Below are 25,318 nucleotides of genomic sequence, written 5' to 3'. Positions count from 1 at the left end.
ATGGTAGTTTAGGAAATCATCACTGTTTAATTTAAAATGACCTGAGATTTCAAACCAAGCAATTGTGCCCAATTTCACTAATTTCATCTATTCAGCCTCACAAACAGTAACAAAAAAATCCAACATGCAAGCTAAATTGATTATCGAGTGAACATTTCTAGTTCTGTAACAAACATTTTAGTGAAACCAGCACAACAGTAGTAGTGCAACCAACATTATATCCCACGTGACCTTTTTGAGGTCACTACTGTTGGTGGTGACAGTCTGTCCATCCAGCTCGCCTATCCCTCTGGAGAAGAAGTCAAATGGAAATTTCCACTTGGGCTGTGGCGTTCCCCTGGGGGGTTCTGGGTAGACTGTAGTGTCAACAAACATCACTTCTGTGGTCACAGCGAAAGGCGAGACGAGGGGACACTGAAGAGGAGAAAGACCGTGTGCAGGGGGAAGAAGGTGGTTGAGAGGGAAACAATGGCATTCCAGGTCATTTATTTTGCAGTGACATGTCTCAGACTGCAGCTATATCATATTAATGTGGTTCCAGAGAAGTTCAACACTTCTGGCTGTAAAATCTGCTCAGCACAGCTACAGAAATGATCATACATAATAAGCCCTTGAGGTTTATGCACACGTTATAGGGATAGTTTACCGAAATGACACGTTTCATTGGTGAACTATCCCTTTAAAATAGCATAGGAGGTCAGAGGACACCCACCAGTTTAAACTAAATTAACCGGGACTAGAGCAGGGGTATTCAAGTCTTACCCTATGAGGACCAGACTACTGCTGCTTTTCTGTTTCTACCTGATAATTAAATTGCACCCACCTGGCATCCCCAGGTCAAAATAAGTCCCTGGGGATGGGGAGGGAAAAAAGCAGTGGAACTGGATTTGAGGTCCAGATTTGAATTTGAGGGGATTAGAAGATATGGAGAGAGCTCAAACTATTCACCCACTGCAAGAGGAGACATGCTTGACCCTTACCTTGACCTTCTGACAGTGGAAGAGGTATTTGGCCCCTAGAATGTAGTTCTGGGGAAAGGCCAGGAGACCTGTCTGAGCCCACAGCACCTGGACTGACAGGGAGTGGGGGAGGAGACACCCGGACTCACACGACTCCTCCGGAGACTGAGGGAAGAGAGAAGACATTTATATGTGTAGAAAATCCCGATGTTGAGGGACAATCTTCTGTGTATGTTGCGCTCCCTCTCGTGGTTTCACAGACTTAATTAATCTGCTGCATTTCACCTGATGCAAGCCTGCATCTGTCAGCAGCTCCATTTAGAGATGGTCCTTGCTATCCGGGATCATTGGGACATCCCTACCCCATTGACATTTAAAATTTTAAGGGTTAAGGTTAGGGACAATTCAAGGATCCCAGAGAGCAGTAACCATTTAGGGATGGTTTGAAATTTACAGAATTTTTATTTTTTTTACTTCAAAAGGGGGAGGGTTTAGTTTTTGTAAAAAATATTTAAATCTAGTCCAGGGGAGGGTCATGTAATTTTCATTTCAAAATAAGTTGTTTATTAGGCTATATATCGATGCTCAATGTCGCCCCTCATCTCTGATTTCCCATCAATCAAAATGATCCATAGGCCATGCTCGGAGAAGCACAGCACAAAGTTACACTCCATTTAGACTTGAGTACCTTGAGCATCAGTAATTGTGGGTTTGATTACAGGCTCAAAATGGCCAGAAACAAAGACCATTCTTCTGAAACTTGTCTGTCTATTCTTGTTCTGAGAAATGAAGGCTATTCCATGCGAGAAATTGCCAAGAAACTGAAGATCTTGTACAACGCTGTATACTACTCCTTTCACAGTACAGCGCAAACTGGCTCTAACCAGAATAAAGAGTGGGGGGCCCCGGTGCATGACTGAGCAAGAGGACAAGTACATTCGAGAGTGTCTAGTTTGAGAAACAGACGAAACAAGGCCTCAACTGGCAGCTTTATTAAATAGTTCCCGCAAAATAACAGTGAAGAGGCGACTCCGGGATGCTGGCTTCTAGGCAGAGTTCCTCTGTCCAGTGTGTTATTTTGCCCATCTTAATCTTTATTGGCCAGTCTGAGATATGGATTTTTCTTTGCAAGTCTGCCTACAAGTCCAGCGTCCCGGAGTCGTCTCTTCACTGTTGACGTCGAGACTGGTGTTTTGCGGGTACTATTTAATGAAGCTGCCAGTTGAGGACTTGAGGCGGCTGTTTCTCAAACTAGACACTAATGTACTTGTCCACTTGCTCAGTTGTGCACCGGGGCCTCCCACTCCTATTCGGATGCTCTTTAAATCAGAACAACTGTTTTCAGCTGTGCTAACATAATTGCAAAGGGGTTTTAAAATGATAAACTTGGATTAGTTAACAACGTGCAATTGGAACACAGGAGTGATGGTTGCTGATAATGGGCCTCTCCATTAAAAAATGAAGACGTTTCCAGCTACAATAGTCATTTACAACATTAACAATGACTACACTATCTTCTGATCAATTTGATGTCACAAGGACATTTCTAAGTGACAAACTTTTGAACAGTAGTGTACATTTTATGGACACAGTATATTTTACATGTTAGTCTCACATTTCAGCTCCCCTATCTCTGAACAGTTTCCAGTTTTGATTTCTATTTGCCATAATTTAACTCTGCCGTGATGTTTCACAAAAGTTATGAATCGTTTTATTTTCATCGTTTCTACAGATTGTAAATTAAACATTTCTGATAAGAGTAAGTATATTATTGATCAACTGACAATGACTTTTCAGATCACTCAGCAGTGCTATTTGCAGAGTTAATTCCAGGTAAATGTTGCAATTCTTCAACCATTCCTGAACCTCTGACCAAAAACAAGCTACATATGGACAGTACCAAATGATTGTCTCTTCGTAGCAAAATCTGCAGAGCTGGGATGGTTGTATTCCCTATATACAGGGCCTTCGGAAAGTATTCAGGCCCCTTGACTTCCACATTTTGCTAGGTTACAGCCTTATTCTAAAATTGCTTAAATTATCCCCCCCCCCCCCCCCCCCCCTAAATCTACACACAATACCCCCAAAAGACAAAGCAAAAGCAGCAACAAAAAAAATGCTAATTTATTAAAAATAAAAAACATGTAAATATCACATTTACATAAGTATTCAGTACTTCGTTGAAGCACCTTTGGCAGTGATTACAGCCTCAAGTCTTCTTGGGTATGACACTACAAGCTTAGCACACCTGTATTTGGAGAGTTTCTCCCATTCTTCTCTGCAGATCCTCAAGCTCTGTCAGGTTGGATGGGGAGCGTCGCTGCACAGCTATTTTCAGGTCTCTCCAGAGATGTTCGATCGGGTTCAAATCTGGACTCTGGCTGGACCACTCAAGGACATTCAGAGACCACTCCTGTAGTTGTCTTGGCAGTGTGCTTAGGGTCATTGTCCTGTTGGAAGGTGAATCTTTGCCCCATTCTGAGGTCCTGAGAGCTCTGGAGCAGGTTTTCATCAAGGATCTCTCTGTGCTTTGATCCTGCCTAGTCTCCCAGTCTCTGCCGCTGAAAAACATCCTCACAGCATGATACTGCCACCACCGTAGGAATGGTGCCATGTTTCCTCCAGACATGACACTTGGCATTCAGGCCAAAGAGTTCAATCTTGGTTTCATAAGACCAGAGAATTTTGTTTCTCATGGTCTGAGAGTCTTTAGGTGCCTTTTACTGAGGAGTGGCTTCCATCTGGCCACTCTACCATAAAGGCCTGATTGGTGGAGTGCTGCAGAGATGGTTGTCCTTCTGGTATGTTCTCCCATCTCCACAGAGTACCTGGTCAGAGTGCCCATCAGTTTCTTGGTCACCTCCCTGACCAAGGCCCTTCTCACCCGATTGCTCAGTTTGGCTGGGTGGCCAGCTCTTCTAGGAAGTCTTGGTGGTTATTCTTCCATTTAAGAATGCTGGAGGCCACAGTGTTCTTCCAATGCTTCAGAAATGTTTTGGTACCCTTCCCTAAATCTGTACAAAATCCTTTCTCGGAGCTCTACGGACAATTCCTTCGACCTCATGACTTGGTTTTTGCTCTGACATGCACTGTCAATATAGACAGATGTTTCTTTCTAAATCATGTCCAATCAATTGAATTTACCACAGGTGGACGATGATCAATTGAAAACAGGTTTGCACCTGATCTCAATAGCAAAGGTTCTGAATACTCATGTAAATAAGGCATTTAATAATTTTTTAGCAAAAATGTCTAAACCTGTTTTTGCTTTAGTATTGTGTGTAGATTGATGAAAAAAATGTATATAATACAATTTAGAATAAGGCCGTAATGTAATGTGGAATAAGTGAAGGGGTCTGAATACTTTCTGAATGCACTGTACATCTGTAGTCATACTCATCTCGTATTCCACAGAATATTAAACTCAATTACATGAAGTACATTTTTCTAACACTGACATTGAGGAATATCAACACACCGACAAACTGTTGATTTTGGAAGTAACTGTGCCTTTAAAGAGCATCGTTGTCTACTCAACTCACGCTGTGCCGTTGCCATGTGCCAAATGTAATATTTAAATGCGTAAATTAAGAGTCTGCCTGAGGTAAAACATTAAAGGGATAGTTTACTATCCTTTTAACAGACTCACCTGTGGCGTCACAGAGCATGCCTGTGTGATGACTCTTGCCCAGTCTGGTTGTGACCCCACAGTCATGGCAACCAGGTTGGGTGTGGCAACCCCCCGGAGGACTCTATAGAGCTGGGAGCGCAGCTTAGAGCAGTTACTCGAGGGAGAACTAAGAATTGACAAAAGAATGAGAGACACAGAAAATAATGAACTAAATGCGGCAAAGAGGTTCAGGAACTTTCTTTAAAGGGATATTTTGCTTAAAAATTAACTTTCTGTACCTTGAAAGAAGCTCATACTTGAGTAGTGTGACTATGCAACTATGAGCTAATTTCGAAAAGCAAGACGATTAACAAATACGTGTGTTTCAAGTTGCCACAACAACAGATGCGATTGTAACTGATGTACAGTCAGTCGGGTCCAAAATTACCAGTACCCTTGATAAAGATGAACAAAAAAAGACAGCAATAATTTTGGACCAGACTGCATAGAAAACTACAAATGGAAAAGCCAGGTGGACAGGGCACTGTCACTAAGGGATGAGCATGATGGATGGGTAGTGTAGTCTCACCTGAAGGTACAGCCTGTGATGGTGTTGTGAGTGAAAAGGATGGGCATGCGGCTGCTGGGGTTAATAGAGCACTCTCCCCCCAGTGACACACCCAGAAGAGTTAGCTGACCCTGAGTCAAAGAACAGGAAATCTCAGTATATTGGCACTACGCCTCACCCAGTTTAAACCAGTGCAGTGTAGTATAAGAATGGAAAAGTAAATATAGCTGCAAGCAGCAATGAAACGTGGCTATGAGCAGGCTCAAAGAGTTGCATGGAAGCATTATACGTCCTCCCTTCTAAAAAATCGAAACAAGTTCTATGCATGTTGAGGTGAAGTTAGGATTCTAGCCTATTGAGACAAATATTTGGGGAAAATAGAAAGTTATTTTCCAAAATGCATCATACGGGGATGATTTCCGCATTTTGATAGTTACAGATCTTTGAAACTTGAGTGCTGCCAAGCAAAACTGTGAATGTCAACAAAGGACGAATGAAACAAGTGTTGTGAGTGTTGTGGTTGCATGGGTGGACCTGACCCTTAGACGTCTTTATCACTGGCATAAATGCTCACAGTTTGAGATTCACAACTGAATTACATGCCGTTTACATGTTTGAGATTAACACCTGCTTCAGCATACACCTTCCTACTACTGACCACAAAACCCTCAAATCAGTTTCAAGTTTAGTTATTAGGGTTTCATTCAGAACACAATATTTATTTTTTTAGAAAGGTTCAATTTTGTCCATTTGACGTTTATCATTGATTTTTTTAGCGACTGACATGGTGAAAATACTGTATATTTGGAGTTCCGAGTCAGATTTACAGCTCATGAGAAGATTAAGATTTTATTTAAAATCCAGGATTGTAAAAAATCCAACATGGCGGACCTCATGATTCAAATTTGTTCCTTATGATGAGAAACACTGATATACCAAGCTTCGTGTTTATACGTCAAACAGGGAACTGGGCCTGAGCCTTAGAATGCTTATTACAACACCACCTATAGACCATATTGCCAAAGTATAATTGTTTTTACCCATCGTGCATTGCGATATTGAACAAGTGTGAAAGAATTATCAGAAGGGGAAAAAAATGCATCAAATGTTTTCTTGCAGCTTTGCTGCCAGCACCCCTAATAAGAACATTCAGTACATAGTGTCACGGTTGTGATTCTTTAAAGCAACTGTAGTGTAGGCCCATTGATTTCACTGATCTTCTGTGTCTTTTCTGAATAGTTTTTAAATTAAAACAAAGTCGCATACATGTCTCTGTATATCAACAAGTAGTATGACAAACATTGGTTCTGCATGTCATGATGTGTGCTATTCCCAAAGGATACAGGTTGGACCGCGTCGCCAAACTGACCAATCACAGGAGTCCCCATTGTTAGTCCCACCACAGGGGTTGGTTCAGGAGTAGGAGGGGGCGTGGATAACTGAGAAATAGATTACTTTCAATTAAATTTGAATATTGAACCATAGCGTTGATACAGTGCATTTGGAAAGTATTCAGACCCCTTCCCCACATTGATGAGGAAAACAATTTACACACAATAGCCCATAATGACAAAGTGAAAACAGGTTTCTAGAAATGTTTGCAAATGTATTAAAAATAAAAACATACCTTATTTAAGTATTCAGACTCTTTGCTATGAGACTTGAAATTGAGCTCCGGTGCATCCTGTTTCCATTGATCATCCTTGAGATGTTTCTACAACTTGGAGTCCACCTGTGGTAAATTCAATTGATTGGACATGATTTGGAAAAGCACACACCTGTCTAAACAAAAAAGGTCCCACAGTTGACAGTGCATGTCAGAGCAAAAACCCAGCAGAGGTCGAAGGAATTGTCCATCCAGCTCCAAGACACAATTGTGTCGAGGCACAGATCTGGGGAAGGGTACCAACACTTTTCTGCAGAATTGAACGCCCACAAGAACACAGTGGCCTCCATCATTCTTAAATGGAATTACTTTGGAACCACCAAGACTCTTCCTAGAGCTGGCCTCCCAGCCAAACTGAGCAATCGGGGGAGTAGGGCCTTGGTCAGGGAGGTGACCAAGAACCCAATGGAACTCTGGAGCTCATAGCAGAGTGGCCAGATGGAAGCCACTCGTCATTAAAAAGGCACCTAAAGGACTCGGACCATACAAAACAAGATCCTCTGGTCTGTTGAAACCAAGCTTGAACTCTTTGGCGTGAATGCCAAGCTTAACATCTGGAGGAAATCTGGCACCATCCCTACGGGGAAGCACGGTGGTGGCAGCATCAAGCCGGCGGGATGGTTTTTCAACGGCAGGGACTGGGAGACTAGTCAGCATCAAGGGAAAGATGAACGGAGCAAAGTAGAGAGATCCTTGATGAAAATCTGATCCAGAGTGCTCAGGAACTCAGACTGGGCGAAGGTTCACCTTCCAACAGGACAACGACCCTAAGCACACAGCAACAACAACACTGGAGTGGCTTCAGGAAAAGTCTCTGAATGTCCTTGAGTGGCCCAACCAGAGCCCAGACTTGAACCCGATCAAACATCTCTGGAGAGACCAGAAAATAGCTGTGCAGCGACTCTCCCCATCCAACCTGACAGAGATTAAAGGATCTGCAGAGAATGTGAGAAACTCCCCAAATACAGCTGTGCCAAACTTGTAGCGTCATACCCAAGAAGACTTGAGGCTGTAATCACTGTCTCAGGTGCTTCAACAAAGTACTGAGTAAAAGGCTGAATACTTACAGCACCATTCAAAAGTTGACACCTACTCATTCCAGGGTTTTTCTTTGAAATAGCATATGGAATCGTGTATTAACCAAATAAAAATATTTATATTTGAGATTCTTCAAAGTAGACACCCTTTTCCTTGATAACAGCTTTGCACACTCTTGGCAATTCTCTCAACCTGCTTCATGAGGTAAGTCACCTTTTGGAAATAATTTCATTAACAGGTGTGCCATATTGAAAGTTAATTGGTGGAATTCTTTCCTTCTTAACGCGTTTGAGCCAATCAGTTGTGTTGTGACAAGGTAGGGGTGGTATATAGAAGATAGCCCTATTTGGTAAAAGACCATATTACGGCAATAACAGCTCAAATAAGCAAAGAGAAACGACAGTCCATTACTTAAGACATGAAGGTCAGTCGATCTGGAAAATGTCAAACTTTGAAAGTTTCTTCAAGTGCAATCTCAAAAACCATTAAGCGCCATGATGAAGCTGACTCTCATAAGGACCGCCACAGGAAAGTAAGACCCAGAGTTACTTTTGCTGCAGAGGACAAGTTCATTAGAGTTAACTGCACCTCAAATTGCAACCCAAATAAATGCTTCAGAGTTCAAGTAACAGACATCTCAACATCAACTGTTCAGAGGAGACTGAGTGAATCTGGCCTTCACGTTCGAATTGCTGCAAAGAAACCTCTACTAAAGAACACCAATACGAAGAAAAGACTTGCTTGGGCCAAGAAACACGCTCAATAGACATTAGACCGATGGAAATCTGTCCTTTGGTTTGATGAGTCAAAATGTGAGATTTTTGGTTCCAAAAAGTGATTTGCTGGTGCCATCCCATCTGGTTCACGCTTAGTGGGACAATAATTTGTTTTTGAACAAGACAATGATTGATCCAAAACACACCTCCAGGTTGTAAGGACTATTTGACCAAGAAGGAGAGTGATGAAGTGCTGCATCAGATGACCTGGCCTCCACAATCACCCAACCTCAACCTAATTGAGATGGTTTGGGATGAGTTGGACTGCAGAGTGAAGGAAAAGCAGCTAACAAGTGCTCAGCATGTTTGGGAACTCCTTAAAGACTGTTGGAAAAGTATTCCTGGTGAAGCTGGTTGAGAGAATGCCAAGAGTGTGTAAAGCTGTCAAAGGCAGCTTTTTTTGGTATATACATGATTCCATATGACTTATTTCATAGTTTTGATGTCCTCACTGTTATTCTACAATGTAGAAAATAGTCCAAATAAAGAAAAACCCTTAAGTACGTGTCCAAACTTTTGACTGGTACTGTATGTAAATATATTTTTAAAAACCTGTTTTTGCTTTGTCATTATGGGGTTGTGGGTAGACTGAGGGGAAAAAAAACAATTTAAATCAAAACTTTAGAATAAGGCTGTAAGGTAACAAATGTGAAAAGGTCAAGGGGTCTGAATACTTTCCAAATGCACTGTAACAGGGTAGGTGTCAATTCCATTTCAATTTAGTCAATGCAGGAAGTAAACAGAAATTCCAAGATTGAATTGAAATGGAATTTACCAACTCTGAGACAGATATTTCCTGGATGCATAACTATAACCATCAGTTGTGTTTTCATGGTCATCACCCACATTCACTGTTAAAGGGCTACTTTGGCAATGATTTTGACAATCATTAGGTAGTTTTGTGGGCCAATGCTAACTAGCGTTAGCACATGACTAGAAGTATATGGGTATCAGTTAGCGCAATAACTAGAAGCTAGCAGATACCCATAGACTTCCCGTCCTTGCACCAGCTAGTTAGCAGCTTCCTTCAAACTGCATGCAGACAAAAAAATTGTATCCACAAGTGCATCTGCCTCTGGCAAAGTAGATAAAGGGCCTCATTGCCAAAATCCCAAAGTATCCCTTTAAGTTTGTCAAAGTCCCGACATCAGCGTATAGCTACTCTGCAAAAGGGCTATTTGATGCGAGAATGCATGCACATTGCTGGAACATGTTTGTAAACCAAAAATTGCTCTATACACCATTGATTGAAAGCTTACCTGGAAACGGACAGTGTGCTTCTGCAAAATATTCGTATCTGAGTCAGTGTCTACCAAGACCATGTTTACTGTTGCCATAGCGATCTCCCCTATAATTGTGTACCATATAAGATAGTCCACCTGCATGTGGAAAAGAATGAGAAGATGTGAGCTAGGAAGATTAAATGGATATTCAGTCATTTTGTCAAAATATGTCTATTTTTAGACTTGATTGTTTAATCTCTAACCTTTGACACCACATTGAGACAGGAACCATTTTGTTCTCTCGGTTTAGGCCAACCATGGCCGACTACTGGAGTGACTGGGATCTAACAGAGGAAGAGAATGAGAGGTCAGTGTGTGCGGTCCAAATCTTTCCCCTTAGCCTCAAAGAATGCACTTCACTCCCTTCCCCAAAGTACAATGCCTAGTGAAAGGATTGCAGTCTTCAAGTCTTCAAAATGTTGCTGTTTTACATTTTTTTCCTACTGATCTCACAAACTACTCCACATTCCAAATGAATAGATGACATAATTGCATATACTTGGTGGAAGCACCATAGGCAGCCATTACAGCTGTTTTGTCAACATTTCTCAAGCTCAATACATTTGGTTGGAAATCTTCGATGGACAGCAATATTCAAACCTCAGATTTTCAAGCAAATTTAAGTCAGGACTGAGTGAGCCTGGACTATTCTGGTGTGTCTTTGGCTTTAAAATGTGTGTAATGTAAAAAATAACCTAACCCTGGAATAGTTTTTCAGAAGATCGAGACATGTTTCTCTAATCCTTTACCTGGGCTTTCCAGTCCATCCTGGTGAAAAGTATAACCATAACATGATGCTGCTGCCACAATACTTAAAAATAGAGAGTGGTTCACTGTGGTGTGTTGTATTAAATTTGACCCAAACCTGTAATTTTTAATTTAGGCCAAAAATTGTAATTTCTTTGCTGTGTTGTATTACTTAACAGCCATATAGCAAACCCAATGGATGATTTGGAGTGGATTGTTATTTTTTTCACAATTGTGTGATATCCAAGTGGTAGTTAGTCTTGTCCCATCGATGCAACTCGGGAGACGCGAAGGTCGAGAGCCATGCATTCTTCGAAACACGACCCTGCCATGCCGCACTGCTTCTTGACACACTGTTTGCTTAACCCGGAACCAGCCGAACCAATGTATCGGAGGAAACACCGTACAACTTATGATCGGCCAAACCCTTCCCTAACCCGGGCGCTGGGTCAATTGTGCGTCGCTTCATGGGTCTCCCAGTCGCGGCCGGCTGCGACACAACCCGGGATCAGACCCGGATCTGTAGTGACGCCTGAAGCACTCAGGAGGCCCATGGAACAGATTTTCTTTTAACACAGGCTTCCTTATTTTAACGTTTTCATACTGGCCAGTAATTTGGAGTTATTGCAATGTTGTTGGTCCTCTGTAATTTCAAGTTACTGTGGTGGCAGCATCATGTTATGGGTATGCTTGTCACTGGCAGGAACTGGGCAGTTTGTCAGGATCAAAAGGAATATAAAAAGTTAAGAGAAACTCGCCATAGTCTTCTGAAAACCCTGGGATAAAGTTATTTTTCAGTGGGACAATTACACTAATTGTAATGACAAAGACACACCCGAATGGCTTTCTGACAGGTGTTGAGTGTTCCTGAATGGTCCAGTTTTAGTCTTGACTAAAATCTGATTGAAAAACAGAGAAAAGGTTTGAATATTGTGGTCCATCAATGATTCCCAAACAATTTTACTGAGCTAGAGCAATTTTGACAAAAACAATGAATATAATGTACAGTGGGGCAAAAAAGTATTTAGTCAGCCACCAATTGTGCAAGTTCTCCCACTTAAAAAGACGAGAGGCCTGTAATTTATCATAGGTACACTTCAACTATGACAGACAAAATGAGAAAAAAAATCCAGAAAATCACATTGTAGGAGTTTTAATGAATTTATTTGCAAATTATGGTGGAAAATAAGTATTTGGTCAATAACAAAAGTTTATCTCAATACTTTGTTATATACCCTTTGTTGGCAATGACAGAGGTCAAACGTTTTCTGTAAGTCTTCACAAGGTTTTCACACACTGTTGCTGGTATTTTGGCCCATTCCTCCATGCAGATCTCCTCTAGAGCAGTGATGTTTTGGGGCTGTTGCTGGGCAACACAGACTTTCAACTCCCTCCAAAGATTTTCTATGGGGTTGAGATCTGGAGACTGGCTCGGCCACTCCAGGACCTTGAAATGCTTCTTACGAAGCCACTCCTTCCTTGCCCGGGCGGTGTGTTTGGGATCATTGTCATGCTGAAAGACCCAGCCACGGTTCATCTTCAATGCCCTTGCTGATGGAAGGAGGTTCACTCAAAATCTCACGAAACATGGCCCCATTCATTCTTTCCTTTACACGGATCAGTTGTCCTGGTCCCTTTGCAGAAAAACAGCCCCAAAGCATGATGTTTCCACCCCCATGCTTCACAGTAGGTATGGTGTTCTTTGGATGCAACTCAGCCTTCTTTGTCCTCCAAACACGACGAGTTGAGTTTACCAAAAAGTTATATTTTGGTTTCATCTGACCATATGACATTCTCCCAATCTTCTTCTGGATCATCCAAATGATCTCTAGCAAACTTCAGAAGGGCCTGGACATGTACTGGCTTAAGCAGGGGGACACGTCTGGCACTGCAGGATTTGAGTCCCTGGCAGCGTAGTGTGTTACTGATGGTAGGCTTTGTTACTTTGGTCCCAGCTCTCTGCAGGTCATTCACTAGGTCCCCCCGTGTGGTTCTGGGATTTTTGCTCACCGTTCTTGTGATCATTTTGACCCCACGGGTGAGATCTTGCGTGGAGCCTCAGATCGAGGGAGATTATCAGTGGTCTTGTATGTCTTCCATTTCCTAATAATTGCTCCCACAGTTGATTTCTTCAAACCAAGCTGCTTACCTATTGCAGATTCAGTCTTCCCAGCCTGGTGCAGGTCTACAATTTTGTTTCTGGTGTCCTTTGACAGCTCTTTGGTCTTGGCCATAGTGGAGTTTGGAGTGTGACTGTTTGAGGTTGTGGACAGGTGTCTTTTATACTGATAACAAGTTCAAACAGGTGCCATTAATACAACAAGTGTATTAACGAGTGGAGGACAGAGGAGCCTCTTAAAGAAGTTACAGGTCTGTGAGAGCCAGAAATCTAGCTTGTTTGTAGGTGACCAAATACTTATTTTCCACCATAATTTGCAGATAAATTCATTAAAAAATTCTACATTGTGATTTTCTGGATTTCTAATTTTGTCTGTCTTAGTTGAAGTGTACCTATGATGAAAATTACAGGCCTCTAATCTTTTTAAGTGGGATAACTTGCACAATTGTTGGTTGACTACTTTTTTGCCCCACTGTATGTTGCCTTAAGAGTTGTGCAAAGTTGGTCTTATTAAAGTCTTATTAAAAATGATTCACATATAGATTTTCACTAGCAACTGTGTACTCATTCACCTTTCTCCCCGAAGAATGTACTCGTTCACTGCATATATTGAAAGCATGGAATTTGTGTAAGAAGAAAAGGTGGAACTGCTCTCCAGCTCCACACTCGCACCAATCCAATGCTTTGAAATCTGAGGGGAAGTGAATGAGTGCACTTCGGAAAGAGAATGGTGCCACAGAAAGTGAGTGCCATCCAACCCTGAGACAAGTCACATGTTTTTGCCCTCTAATGTGTGGTCAATCTTACCAAATTATCTGGTAAAATTTGAATACTCTCACGGACTGGAATCTGTAATGACAATTAGTTGTGGCAGAATGTGTTAACATTACTGGAATTTTCACAGTGAAAGATAAGGCAATATCAATGTGGCCAATTGCAACCAAGAAGCTGAACTTCTTACATAGTACTGTGTTATTGCTGGCTTTCTTAAAATTATATTAACACCTGCGTACTAAAATAAGGTTGATTGCAATGCAAAACCCACAAGAATAAACCAGTGATATAGCTGATCTCACGTTGTTACCAGACAGCTGTAACTTTTGGCATCTAGGTTCCCTATTCCCACCCCCAATGAAATAACGAAATGACAGGTGCATCGGAAACCGAAAGGCTTATGCATGTAAAATACTTATTTAGGTACAAGATTATAAAAAAGTAGTAGGCCTATATTTCACTCAAACATTTAATCGTAAAATAGAAAATTATAGCTTAATGTGCCATTTGAAATAACTTTGTTAGACTACATTTTAATTTGATAAAGATGACTCAATTATGATTGGCTTGATTTAGTTACACATTTTAAAATATGGACAGTGCAGGGATATTTTTACATTTTGTCTGAGAAATTAAGCTAATTGATTGCACCCAAATTGGTAATTTTAATTTATAGGATTCAGATATTAAAACTTCTTAGGGCTGCAATCCCGTTAATGGGATCGATATGACAGCCAGTGAAAGTGCAGGGCGCCAAATTCAAAACAGAAATCTCATAATTAACATTCCTCAAACAAACATGTATCTTATACCGTTTTAAAGGTAATCTTGTTGTTAATCCCACCACAGTGTCTGATTTCAAATAGGCTTTACAGCGAAAGCACCACAAACGATTATGTTAGGTCACCACAAATTCAGCCATTTTTCCAGCCAAAGAGAGGAGTCACAAAAAGCATAGAGAAAATGAATCACTAACCTTTGATCTTCATCAGATGGGACTTCATGTTACACAATACATGTATGTTTTGTTTGATAAAGTTCATATTTATATATAAAAAATCTCAATATACATTCACTAGTTCCAAAAACATCCGGTGATATTGCAGAGGGCCACATCATTTTACAGAAATACTCATTATAAATGTCGATTTAGACATGGAAATATTGATATACCTCTCCTTAACTTCATATGGCTGCAGGGGCAGTATTGAGTAGCTTGGATGAAAAGGTGCCCATTGTAAACGGCCAGCTCCTCAGTCTCAGTTGCTAATATATGGATATTATTATTAGTATTGGATAGAAAACACAAAAGTTTCCAAAACTGTCAAAATATTGTCTGAGTATAACAGAACTGATATTGCAGGCGAAACCCTGAGGAAAATCAAAATAGGAAGTGGCTTCTATGTTCCATAGCCATGTTCCATGTTCCATAGCCTCCCTTTGCTGGATTTAAAGGGATATGAACCAGATTACTTTTCCTATCGCTTCCTCAAGGTGTCAACAGTCTTCAGACATAGTTTCAGGCTTTTATTTTGAAAAATGAGCCAGACCGATAACATCGCGTCAAGTGGTCACTTGAGTTTTGCTCACGCAACAGAGTTTGGATAGGTATTGCTTTTCCCTCTCCTACTGTGAAAGACATTTGCAGTTGATATATTATCGATTATATATTTTAAAAACCTGAGGATTGATTATAAAAAACGTTTGACATGTTTCTGTGGACATTATGGAAACTATTTGGAATTTTCGTCTGCGTTGTCGTGACCGCTCTTTCCTATGGATTTCTGAACATAACGTGACAAACGGTATTTTGGATATAAAAATAATCTTTATGGATCAAAAGGAACATTTGTTGTGTAACTGGGAGTCTCGTGAGTGACACAAACAACAACAGAGTTACACAAGGAATAAACAACTCCATTCAATAACACAATAGAAAAAAATCTATATACAGTGTGTGCAAATGAGGTAAGATTAGGGAGGTAAGGCAATAAATAGGCCATAGTGGCGAAGTAATTACTATTTAGCAATTAAACACTGGAGTGATAGATGTGCAGAAGATGAATGTGCAAGTAGAGATACTGGGGTGCAAAGGAGCCAAAAAATATGGGTATGAGGTAGTTGGATGGGATATGTACAGGTGCAATGATCTGTGAGCTGCTCTGACAGCTGATGCTTAAAGTTAGTGAGGGAGATATGAGTCTCCAGCCTCAGTGATTTTTTGAATTTGTTCCAGTCATTGGCAGCAGAGAACTATAAGGAAAGGCGGCCAAAGGAGGAATAGGCTTTGGGGGTGACCAATGAAATATACCTGCTGGAGTGCATGCTACAGGTGGGTGCTGCTATGGTGACCAGTGAGCTAAGATAAGGCGGGGCTTTACCTAGCAAAGACTGGTGACGAATATATGAAGCGAGGGCCAGCCAACGAGAGCATACAGGTCGCAGTGGTGGGTAGTTTATGGGGCTTTGGTGACAACACAGATGGCACTGTGATAGACTGCATCCAATTTGCTGAGTAGAGTGTTGGAGGCTATTTTGTAAATGACATCGCCGAAGTCGAGGATCGGTAGGATGGTCAGTTTTATGAGGGTATGTTTGGCAGCATGAGTGAAGGATGCTTTGTTGCGAAATAGGAAGCCAATCCTAGACTTCATTTTGGATTGGAGATGCTTAATATGAGTCTGGAAGGAGAGTTTACAGTCTAACCAGACACCTCGGTATTTGTCCACATATTCTAAGTCAGAACCGTCCAGAGTAGTGATGCTGGACGGGCAGCGATCGGTTGAAGCATGCATTTGAAGCATGCATTTAGTTTTACTTGCATTTAAGAGCAGTTGGATGCTAAGGAAGGAGAGTTGTATGGCATCGAAGCTCGTCTGGAGGTTAGTTAGCACAGTGTCCAAAGAAGAGCCAGAAGTATACAGAATGGTGTTGTCTGCGTAGAGGTGGATCAGAGAATCACCAGCAGCAAGAGCGACATCATTGACGTATACAGAGAAACGAGTCGGCCCGAGAACTTAACCCTGTGGCACCCACATCGACTGCCAGAGGTCCGGACAACAGGCCCTCCGATTTAACACACTGAACTCTGTCTGAGAAGTTGTTGGTGAACCAGGCAAGGCAGTCATTTGAGAAATCAAGGCTGTTGAGTCTGCCGATAAGAATGTGGTGATTGACAGAATCGAAAGCCTTGGCCAGGTCGATGAATACGCTGCACAGTATTCTATTTTATCAATTGCGGTTATGATATAGTTTAGGACCTTGAGCATGGCTGAGGTGCACCCATGACCAGCTCGAAAACCCGATTGCATAGCGGAGAAGGTACGGTGGGATTCGAAATGATCAGTGATCTGTTTGTTAACTTGGCTTTTGAAGACCTTAAAGGCAGGGTAAGATAGACATATTTCTAACAGTTTGGGTCTAGAGTGTCTCCCCCTTTGAAGAGGGGGATGACCGCAGCAGCTTTCCAATCTTTGGAGATCTCAGACGATATGAAAGAAAGGGAGGATGAACAGGCTAGTAGAGGTTGCAGCAATTGCGGTGGATAATTTTAGAAAGAGAGGGACCAGATTGTCTAGCCCAGCTGATTTGTAGGGGTCCAGATTTTGCAACTCCCAGAAAATCACCTATCTGGATTTGGGTGAAGGAGAAAAGGGGGAGGCTTGGTCAAGTTGCTGTGGGGTGTGCAAGGCTGTTGATCGGGGTAGGGGTAGCCAGGTGGAAAGCATGGCCAGCCGTAGAAAAATGCTTATTGAAATTCTGAATTATCGTGGATTTATCGGTAGTGACAGTGTTTCCTAGCCTCAGTGCAGTGGGCAGCTGATAGGAGGTGCTCTTATTCTCCATGGACTTTAGTGTCCCAGAACTTTTTGGAGTTTGTGCTACAGGATGCAAATTTCTGTTTGAAAAAGCTAGCCTTCGCTTTCCTAACTGCCTGTGTATATTGGTTCCTAACTTCCCTGAAAATGACGGCCTAGGAACGGTGGGTTAACTGCCTCGTTCAGGAGCAGAACGAGAGATTTTCACCTTGTCAGCTCGGGGGATTCATCCTTGCAACGTTACAGTTAACTAGTCCAACGCTCTAACCACCTGCCTCTCATTGCACTCCACGAGGAGACTGCCTGTTACGCGAATGCAGTAAGCCAAGGTAAGTTGCTAGCTAGCATTAAACTTATCTTATAAAAAAAATCAATCAATCATAATCACTAGTTAACTACACATGGTTGATGATATTACTAGTTTATCTAGCGTGTCCTGCGTTGCATATAATCGATGCGGTGCGTATCGTTGCTCCAATGTGTACCTAACCATGAACATCAATGCCTTTCTTAAAATCAATACACAGAAGTATATATTTTTAAACCTGCATATTTAGCTAAAATAAATCCAGGTTAGCAGGCAATATTAACCAGGTGAAATTGTGTCACTTCTCTTGCGTTCATTGCATGCAGTCAGTGTATATGCAACAGTTTGGGCCGCCTAATTTGCCAGAATGTTACGTAATTATGACATAACATTGAAGGTTGTGCAATGTACAGGAATATTTAGACTTATGGATGTCACCCGTTAGATAAAATAAGGAACGGTTCCGTATTTCACTGAAAGAATAAACGTCTTGTTTTCGAGATGATAGTTTCCGGATTCGACCATATTAATGACCTACGGCTTCTGTGTGTTATTATGTTATAACTAAGTCTATGATTTGATAGAGCAGTCTGACTGAGCGGTGGTAGGCAGCAGCAGGATTGTAAGCAATCATTCAAACAGCACTTTCGTGTGTTTTGCCAGCAGCTCTTCGTTGTGCGTCAAGCATTGCGCTGTTTATGACTTCAAGCCTATCAATTCCCAAGATTAGGCTGGTGTAACCGATGTGAAATGGCTAGCTAGTTAGCGCGGTGCGCGCTAATAGCGTTTCAAACGTCACTCGTTCTGAGACTTGGAGTGGTTGTTCCCCTTGCTCTGCAAGGGCCGCGGCTTTTGTGGAGCGATGAGTAACGCTGTTTCGAGGGTGGCTGTTGTCGATGTGTTCCTGGTTCGAGCCCAGGTAGGGGCGAGGAGAGGGACGGAAGCTATACTGTTACACTGGCAATACTAAAGTGCCTATAAGAACATCCAATAGTCAAATGGTATAGAGAGAAATAGTCCTATAATAACTACAACCTAAAACTTCTTACCTGTGAATATTGAAGACATGTTAAAAGAAACCACCAGCTTTCATATGTTCTGAGCAAGGAACTTTCTTCTCCAACACTTTGTTTTTGCATTATTTATTTGAGGCTAAATTGATTTTATTGATCTATTATATTAAAATAAGTGTTCATTCAGCCCCCCCCCCCCCGGAGCAATGAAGTGGTGACGCAGGGTACCATACTGAACCAGAAATTACCTCTAAGTCTCACGCCGTAAGCTCGCAACTTTTAAAGGAGGAACCACTGTAGTATGAAGCTGCATCTTGGAGTATTGCTTCTCCATATTATGTCATTTATTCGTGAATCCCTCCATTCAAAGAAATGTGTAATTGAAGTCGATTGCATTATTTACCACGCAATTAATTCGCTTAATTTCTTAGGGATCAAATTATATTTCAACAAAATAATGTTTCAGGAATGCTAATTGTATGTTACTAACCACAGAAACGATTTCAGAACAATCTGAGATGATTGGTGTCGAAATAGTCTTTCTTGTGCTTTGAGGTGGAACGACCCTTGTACGGAATGATTGACAAATAGTTCCATCTACCCTTGGTCTGCTCAATAAGCAGGTTCAATAATACCCACCAGAGGGTGAAAATGTCTTCAAAGATTTTGAACTAAAAGTTTAACACTGACATCAGCTTTAGGGAGTGGTAATCAAGTGGCCAATAATGGTTGCAATTGAAATCAGTTATGTGGGTGATTGTATTGTGTATTGATCACTTAACGAGAGACTATCTTGTGTTAATATGGAAGCCAACAGTGGTTGCAATAGGCCCAAAATATTTATATTATAGAGATACTGTACACATGCATCCAAAACTTTAGCACACACATACTAACCTTGAACAGGCTGATGTCATGGAAGTAGGACTGTGCATTGAGACTGGGGTCTGTGGCACAGGATAGGGGAGTCAGTGTGCGGGTGCAAGAGAGAGAAATAGACCTCAGGAACCCTACAAGGGGAGACCAGAAATAGAAATATAGAACAATACAAAAAGTATTACTTGAGTGCTGGTCAAAACAAACATGAGCAACTCTTATTGGACAAGTCCTGGTAGACCATCCCAGTTTCAGTCAGTTTTCTTCCATTTGGTGCCAAATGAACAAGACCCCGGTCTTCCAAGACTATTAGCACCACCCAGCACTTCAGCCAACTGCAGCAGTGCGTAAGATTTATACTTTATTCAGAGTATAGGGACACGGTTCAGAAGGACAAAACTTTGGCCAACAGTCAGATAGAAATAGGCTATTTAGAACAAAAATGTCTGACTGTTGAAGGAATCATGTCAACTCTATTCATGGCATGTCTATCTGCAAGGTTCAACAACATTTGGTTACTGAACAGGTGCCATCTTACTGGCAGGGTTACGGTCGACACAGGAAGACGTGGCGGCCCCTGGTGAAGGCTGTCGAAGGACCCCACGAATGGAGGAGCTGTTGAAATGGGACATGATTGTGTCATCAACCTGCGACAAAATAACAAGAGAGAAATTACTAGGCCTGTCTGAATGATTAAAATCGCTGGTTAAGATTATTATACAGACACCACATCTCAACATACCCTGTAGAAATCTTTGGTGTGGGTACTATAAGTTGCGGATCCCTTCCAAGAAAAGTGGTAGGAGGAGTCCAATGGTGTATTAGCAAGAGCTGGAAGGATCTGGGAAACTGTAGTATTATCTGTAGACAAGGAATGGATGGATCACCATCAGGAAAATGTTTTTGTTTTTGTGTGTGCGTGTGTGTGTGTGTGTGTGTGTTTACCCTCTTCTGGTCGAATGCAGACAAATTTGTTTGTGACAGTGACGCATGAAGGATCCACATTGACTCTGAATATCAACCAGCTCTCAATGCATTCACCATATCTGTAAAACAAACAATTCAATTGGTCAAATCAAATGTTCCTTGATGTGCTTTAGCAATACATAACAAAATAAATCACTTTACAGTGCATTCGGAAAGTATTCAGACTCCTTTACCTTTTCAACATTTTGTTACATTAGTCTTATTCTAAAATGGATTAAATTAAAACATTTCTCTACACACAATACCCCATAATGACAAAGTGAAAACAGGTTTAGATTTTTTGTAAATGTATTAAAAATAAAAATAAACAGAAATACCTTAAGTATTCAGACCCTTAGCTATTGTAAGAATATTTAACGATAAATACACAACACAGAGGACTAAAGGTCAAGAGGGAATTAACCATCGATGGAAATAGTTGCTCTTCTGTAATAGGGAATTAATGATCAATAGAAATAGTTGTTTCTTTGTAATGGGGAACTGAAGATTAATGGGTCAGGGACACGGGAGGAATTTCAGTCGGACTCATAGCTACATGTGGCAAGTTCATTGGTCCGAATTGTCTATACATTGAGCCTCAAACAGAATACTTGGTATTTGGCCATTGGCCCAATTTTACTGCAATGAATTCTAATTGGTCAACCACAGGCTAGGCTTGGGTATAACTACATCCTGTCTCCTTTTTTTCAGTGGAGAAACCATTGAGGACAGGGAAGAATAAACATCTACTTTCCAGCATAACTGATTTGTTCTCTTTGAATAAATAGATTTTGAACCCACTGATTTGCTTTGGGCTCTGTGTTATTGAAGAATGACATCAACAGCTAACACATGGTGCCGTGATCCGGATTAATTGGTCTTGACCAACAAGAAAAAAAACAAATCAACTGTGTGTTGATCCAGGGGAAAGATAAGTGGGTTGCGCGCAGCCCTCTTCGGGGTAGTCAGCTCTTAATCTCCATACTGCTAAGATATTGCTGTGTGAGTCTAGACCTATATCTAAAAGAACCAAATCAGGTTAAAATAAGTGTATGCATTGAGTGATACATATATGTGATGTATAGGGGTTCAAATCCTCTGTTAAAGCCCTAGCAGTTAAAATAAGCCACAATTGATTAAGGGTGTGAAACCTTGTTCCATAGAAGTGAGTTTCTAGTTGAGTAGCAATTTAAAGGTAATGTAAAGCTTTTGAAGTGAATTCACGTTTTAGGGGTATCCAGACCCTGTAGAAACAATGTGTTCTATAATATAGGAGGTTAGAGTCCTCAAGTGGTTGTAAAACTATAAATAGTTTTGAAGTTAATGTAATGCATTTTTTTTAAATGAGAGAACCACTCTGGAAAAGGGCAGGACAGCTGTTCTGGATGTGAACATGGAAAGTATAAAATTCACTGGCTAGTGATATGAAAAACCATTTCAAATTAGAGCGTAGGCAAGAAATATGTCATAGTTGACAAAGATGGAATCTTTCTGATATACAAAAAGCTTGGGGAGAAATATAATGTCTAACTTATTGACAAAGACACAATGGTCTTTAACTGTATTAGCCAAAGTAAGAAAACATGATAAATTCCTTTGTGATTCTCATGATAGGACATTGCAGAGAGAGAGAATTTGAGGGCTCTTGGTGAACAGAGACATTAAAAGCCGAAATTCAACAATTACAGGATGCAAGGGTGGAAAGGGCAGACTTGGCCCCTACCTGTGGGCTCTCTATTCCCTCAATCTACCCTCATGCTGAGTTGCGCAAGGCAGATCAGGTTTAAAGCATCTGGTCAGCACTTCCTGGCTTTGAGTCAACAGATTTTGACAGGGGTGACGAACGAGGTCTTAGGGAGTAAAGACAAACCTCCAGTGACAGTAATCACACAAATCAGCATCTCCAAAACAGTTGGATGAATGGTCAAAGACTTTGAAGCATCCACGAAGCGTGGATATGAAGACGTGGGACCATTTAAAGCGATATAAGGAACTCCAGAATCTACATCCTTATGATGGGTTACAGTTGTTCGCCTTTGTTTTGAACAACCATGAACATGGTGTACTTGAAGAAAAGGTTTATAGAGCTGTGGGTGATGAAGAGCAAGACGTGGCCGATGGATGGAGAACCATTAATGTTTTCCTTAAGGGTCTGACCAATGCTGTGGGGATGTTTTTCAGCGGCAGGGACTGGGAGACTAGTCAGGATCGAGGCAAAGATGAACGGAGCAAAGTAGAGATCCTTGATGAAAACCTGCTCCAGAGCACTCAGGACCTCAGCATGGGCAAAGGTTCACCTTCCAACAGAACAACAACCCTAAGAGCACAGCGAAGACAACGCAGGAGTGGCTTTGGGACAAGTCTCTGGATGTCCTTGAGTGGCCCAGCCAGAGCCCGGACTTGAACCTGATCTAACATCTCTGGAGAGGCCTGAAAATAGTTGTGCAGCGACACTCCACATCCAACCTAACTGAGCTTGAGAGGATCTGCAGAGAAGAATGGGAGAAACTCCCCAAATACAGGTGTGTCAAGCTTGTTGTCATATCCAAGAAGACTCAAGGCTGTTATCACTGCCAAAGGTGCTTCAACAAAGTACTGAGTAAAGGGTCAGAATACTTATGGAAATGAGGTATCTACGTTTTTATTTTTCAAAAATTAACATTTCTAAAAACCTGTTTTTTCTTTGTCATTATGGGTATTGTGTGTAGATTGGTTAGGGGGGGAAAACAATTTAATCAATTTTAGAATAAGGCTGTAACGTAACAAAAAGTAGAAAAGGTGAAGGGGTCTGAATACTTTCCAAATGCACTGTACATCCCGCCTTGACACCAATGTAGCGAACAGTGGCGGTGAACGCAGCGTCCCATGCGAGGATCGAACCTCGCAAAGGCAAATGCACAGGCGTATAAACTTACATGACTTCATCTAAACATCCATTGAAGACAGAGCTCAAGTCAGGGATGTCGCAGTCCACAATGTCACAGCAGCAGCCAATATCACAGAAGTCTGGGGTCAAATCACATAAACACACTACAAGACAGCAAAGGTTAATCTCAAAACTATTGTAGTGCACTAATGTATTTTTTCAATGACAATAGACAACCTACCTTTTGGAATCAGACTTGTTTTGGCAGTAGTTTCAACAGGAGGTGGGACAGTTTCAATGACTGGCTCGGTGGTGGCTTCAGATGATGGAGCCAGGTCCGTGGTTACCGTGGAAACACCATCTTGAGTGACAGTTTCAGCAGAAGCAGTTGCAAAAGTATCCAATGCAACAGTTGAAACGGTATACATCGGGTCAGTGGTACTGAAAGGCTCATAGGTTTTTAGACTGTTCGTTGTTATTGAAGACTCTGTGTTGACTCCTCCATCTGTGGCCGCATGGGTCACACGTGCAGAAAGTACAATAACTAGCTGCACTGCGCGATACAAATGGTATGTGGACATTTTTGTCTAACAGGTGTGAACTCTACCGGCTAACGTTAGCTAGATAAAAACATGGCTAACGTTAGCTAGATAAAAACATAGCTAACGTTAGCTAGCAACGCGATTTGGCTTGAATAGGTTGCAAAGCTACTTCTGCATCACGTTTGCTAGCACCGCAAAACAATAGCTAGCATAAACTAGGAAACGAGACAAACTACTCACATGTGATCTATGCACGAAAATCCAACACTATTGAAGACATGCTAACAAAATGTAGCTATAAAAGCCTCACGTTGCCAAGGAAGCTCAAACCGCTTAGCTTACATCCGTTTCTTCTTCTTCTATGGTATTTTGGAGGTCCGCGAACAATCAGCTGCCTACTGTGTACCGCCAGTCGTGTATACCCGTAACGGACATTTTGGTGCCCTTATTTGACCTTTTCTGCTGCTATTGAGATATGGTTCGATCCCTCCTTGGGGCACTACTTGAGTAAATAAAACACTAAACAATACAGTAACTATTTGTCACTATGTATTATTATTCTAATATGTATTCATTGCAGAATTGTGTCAGTTATTAAGGATAAACCTTTAAACTGCACTCTTCCACCCCTCCCTCTCCATCTCTCTATTTTTCAGCTCCAGGTGACAAAACCAATACACAGTCCAAGGGTTGCAGGTCTGCCAATTTCCTTCTGGTCACACATTTAGAGGCGGCCACTCGGAGGAGCTCTCTTTTCTATTTGAATATGCTTTTTTTATATGTATATCTACTAGGGTGGAGGTTAGTGCACCTGCCTAGTGATTATTTGGCCAGGTTTCAATACCTGCTATAGTCACAATTTTTTTGCTCTCCCAAAAGCAACACAGGCCTAATATGAGACAAATAGCTACCTGTAAAGTAATAAGAGTGACCATTTTAGAAAATCATGGGACATAGTCTTTGGTTGCATGCTATATTATGTCAAACAATGCCTATAACTGATGCTTCGTGGTCTAATGCTGCCATCTATTGGAAATATTTAGCATTAAAGTTATTCATTTACAGACATTGGTGAAGCAGCTGAGAAAGTGTATTTTTCTTATTAATTCCTGAGATCAGTCTCAAACCTGCCCCACCTATCCCAGCCAATTGCTGGAATTTCACCATATAGGTTACTAGGTCACACCCAGTTCAAACCACATTTGAAAAATAAAATGTGGCTTGTTTATCAAGTGTTCTGCCTTGCAATAATATATATTATAAAATAACTATATCAAAAATGTCTAAATGCTTGCATAGGGTTTGATTTTTTTTTTTAAATCTAAATGCTATTTAGTACTATAATGGTATTTACTAACATAATATTATTACAAAAATAGTTTAAAGTGTT

General features: G+C 41.2%; 1 protein-coding gene across 1 annotated transcript; it reads right to left on the bottom strand.

Moving 5' to 3' along the window:
- Nucleotides 1-4: 4 nt before the first annotated feature.
- On the bottom strand, nt 5-24,418 carry LOC110491774 (tectonic-3). Its single transcript, XM_021565511.2, has 14 exons — nt 23,628-24,418; nt 23,436-23,550; nt 20,500-20,600; nt 20,297-20,415; nt 20,093-20,201; nt 19,576-19,688; nt 13,574-13,615; nt 10,104-10,184; nt 9,877-9,996; nt 6,481-6,576; nt 5,159-5,262; nt 4,609-4,756; nt 981-1,124; nt 5-414 (listed from the first exon to the last, which is right to left on the bottom strand). The coding sequence occupies exons 1-14, from the start codon at nt 23,965-23,967 to the stop codon at nt 178-180; spliced, it is 1,869 nt and encodes a 622-aa protein (XP_021421186.1). The 5' UTR covers nt 23,968-24,418; the 3' UTR covers nt 5-177.
- Nucleotides 24,419-25,318: the final 900 nt, after the last annotated feature.

Source organism: Oncorhynchus mykiss, chromosome 16, assembly GCF_013265735.2.
Source record: "Oncorhynchus mykiss isolate Arlee chromosome 16, USDA_OmykA_1.1, whole genome shotgun sequence".
Taxonomy (NCBI): Eukaryota; Metazoa; Chordata; class Actinopteri; order Salmoniformes; family Salmonidae; genus Oncorhynchus; species Oncorhynchus mykiss.
The sequence above is the reverse complement of the archived record's forward strand: the minus strand, read 5'-3'. Positions and strand labels throughout refer to the sequence as shown.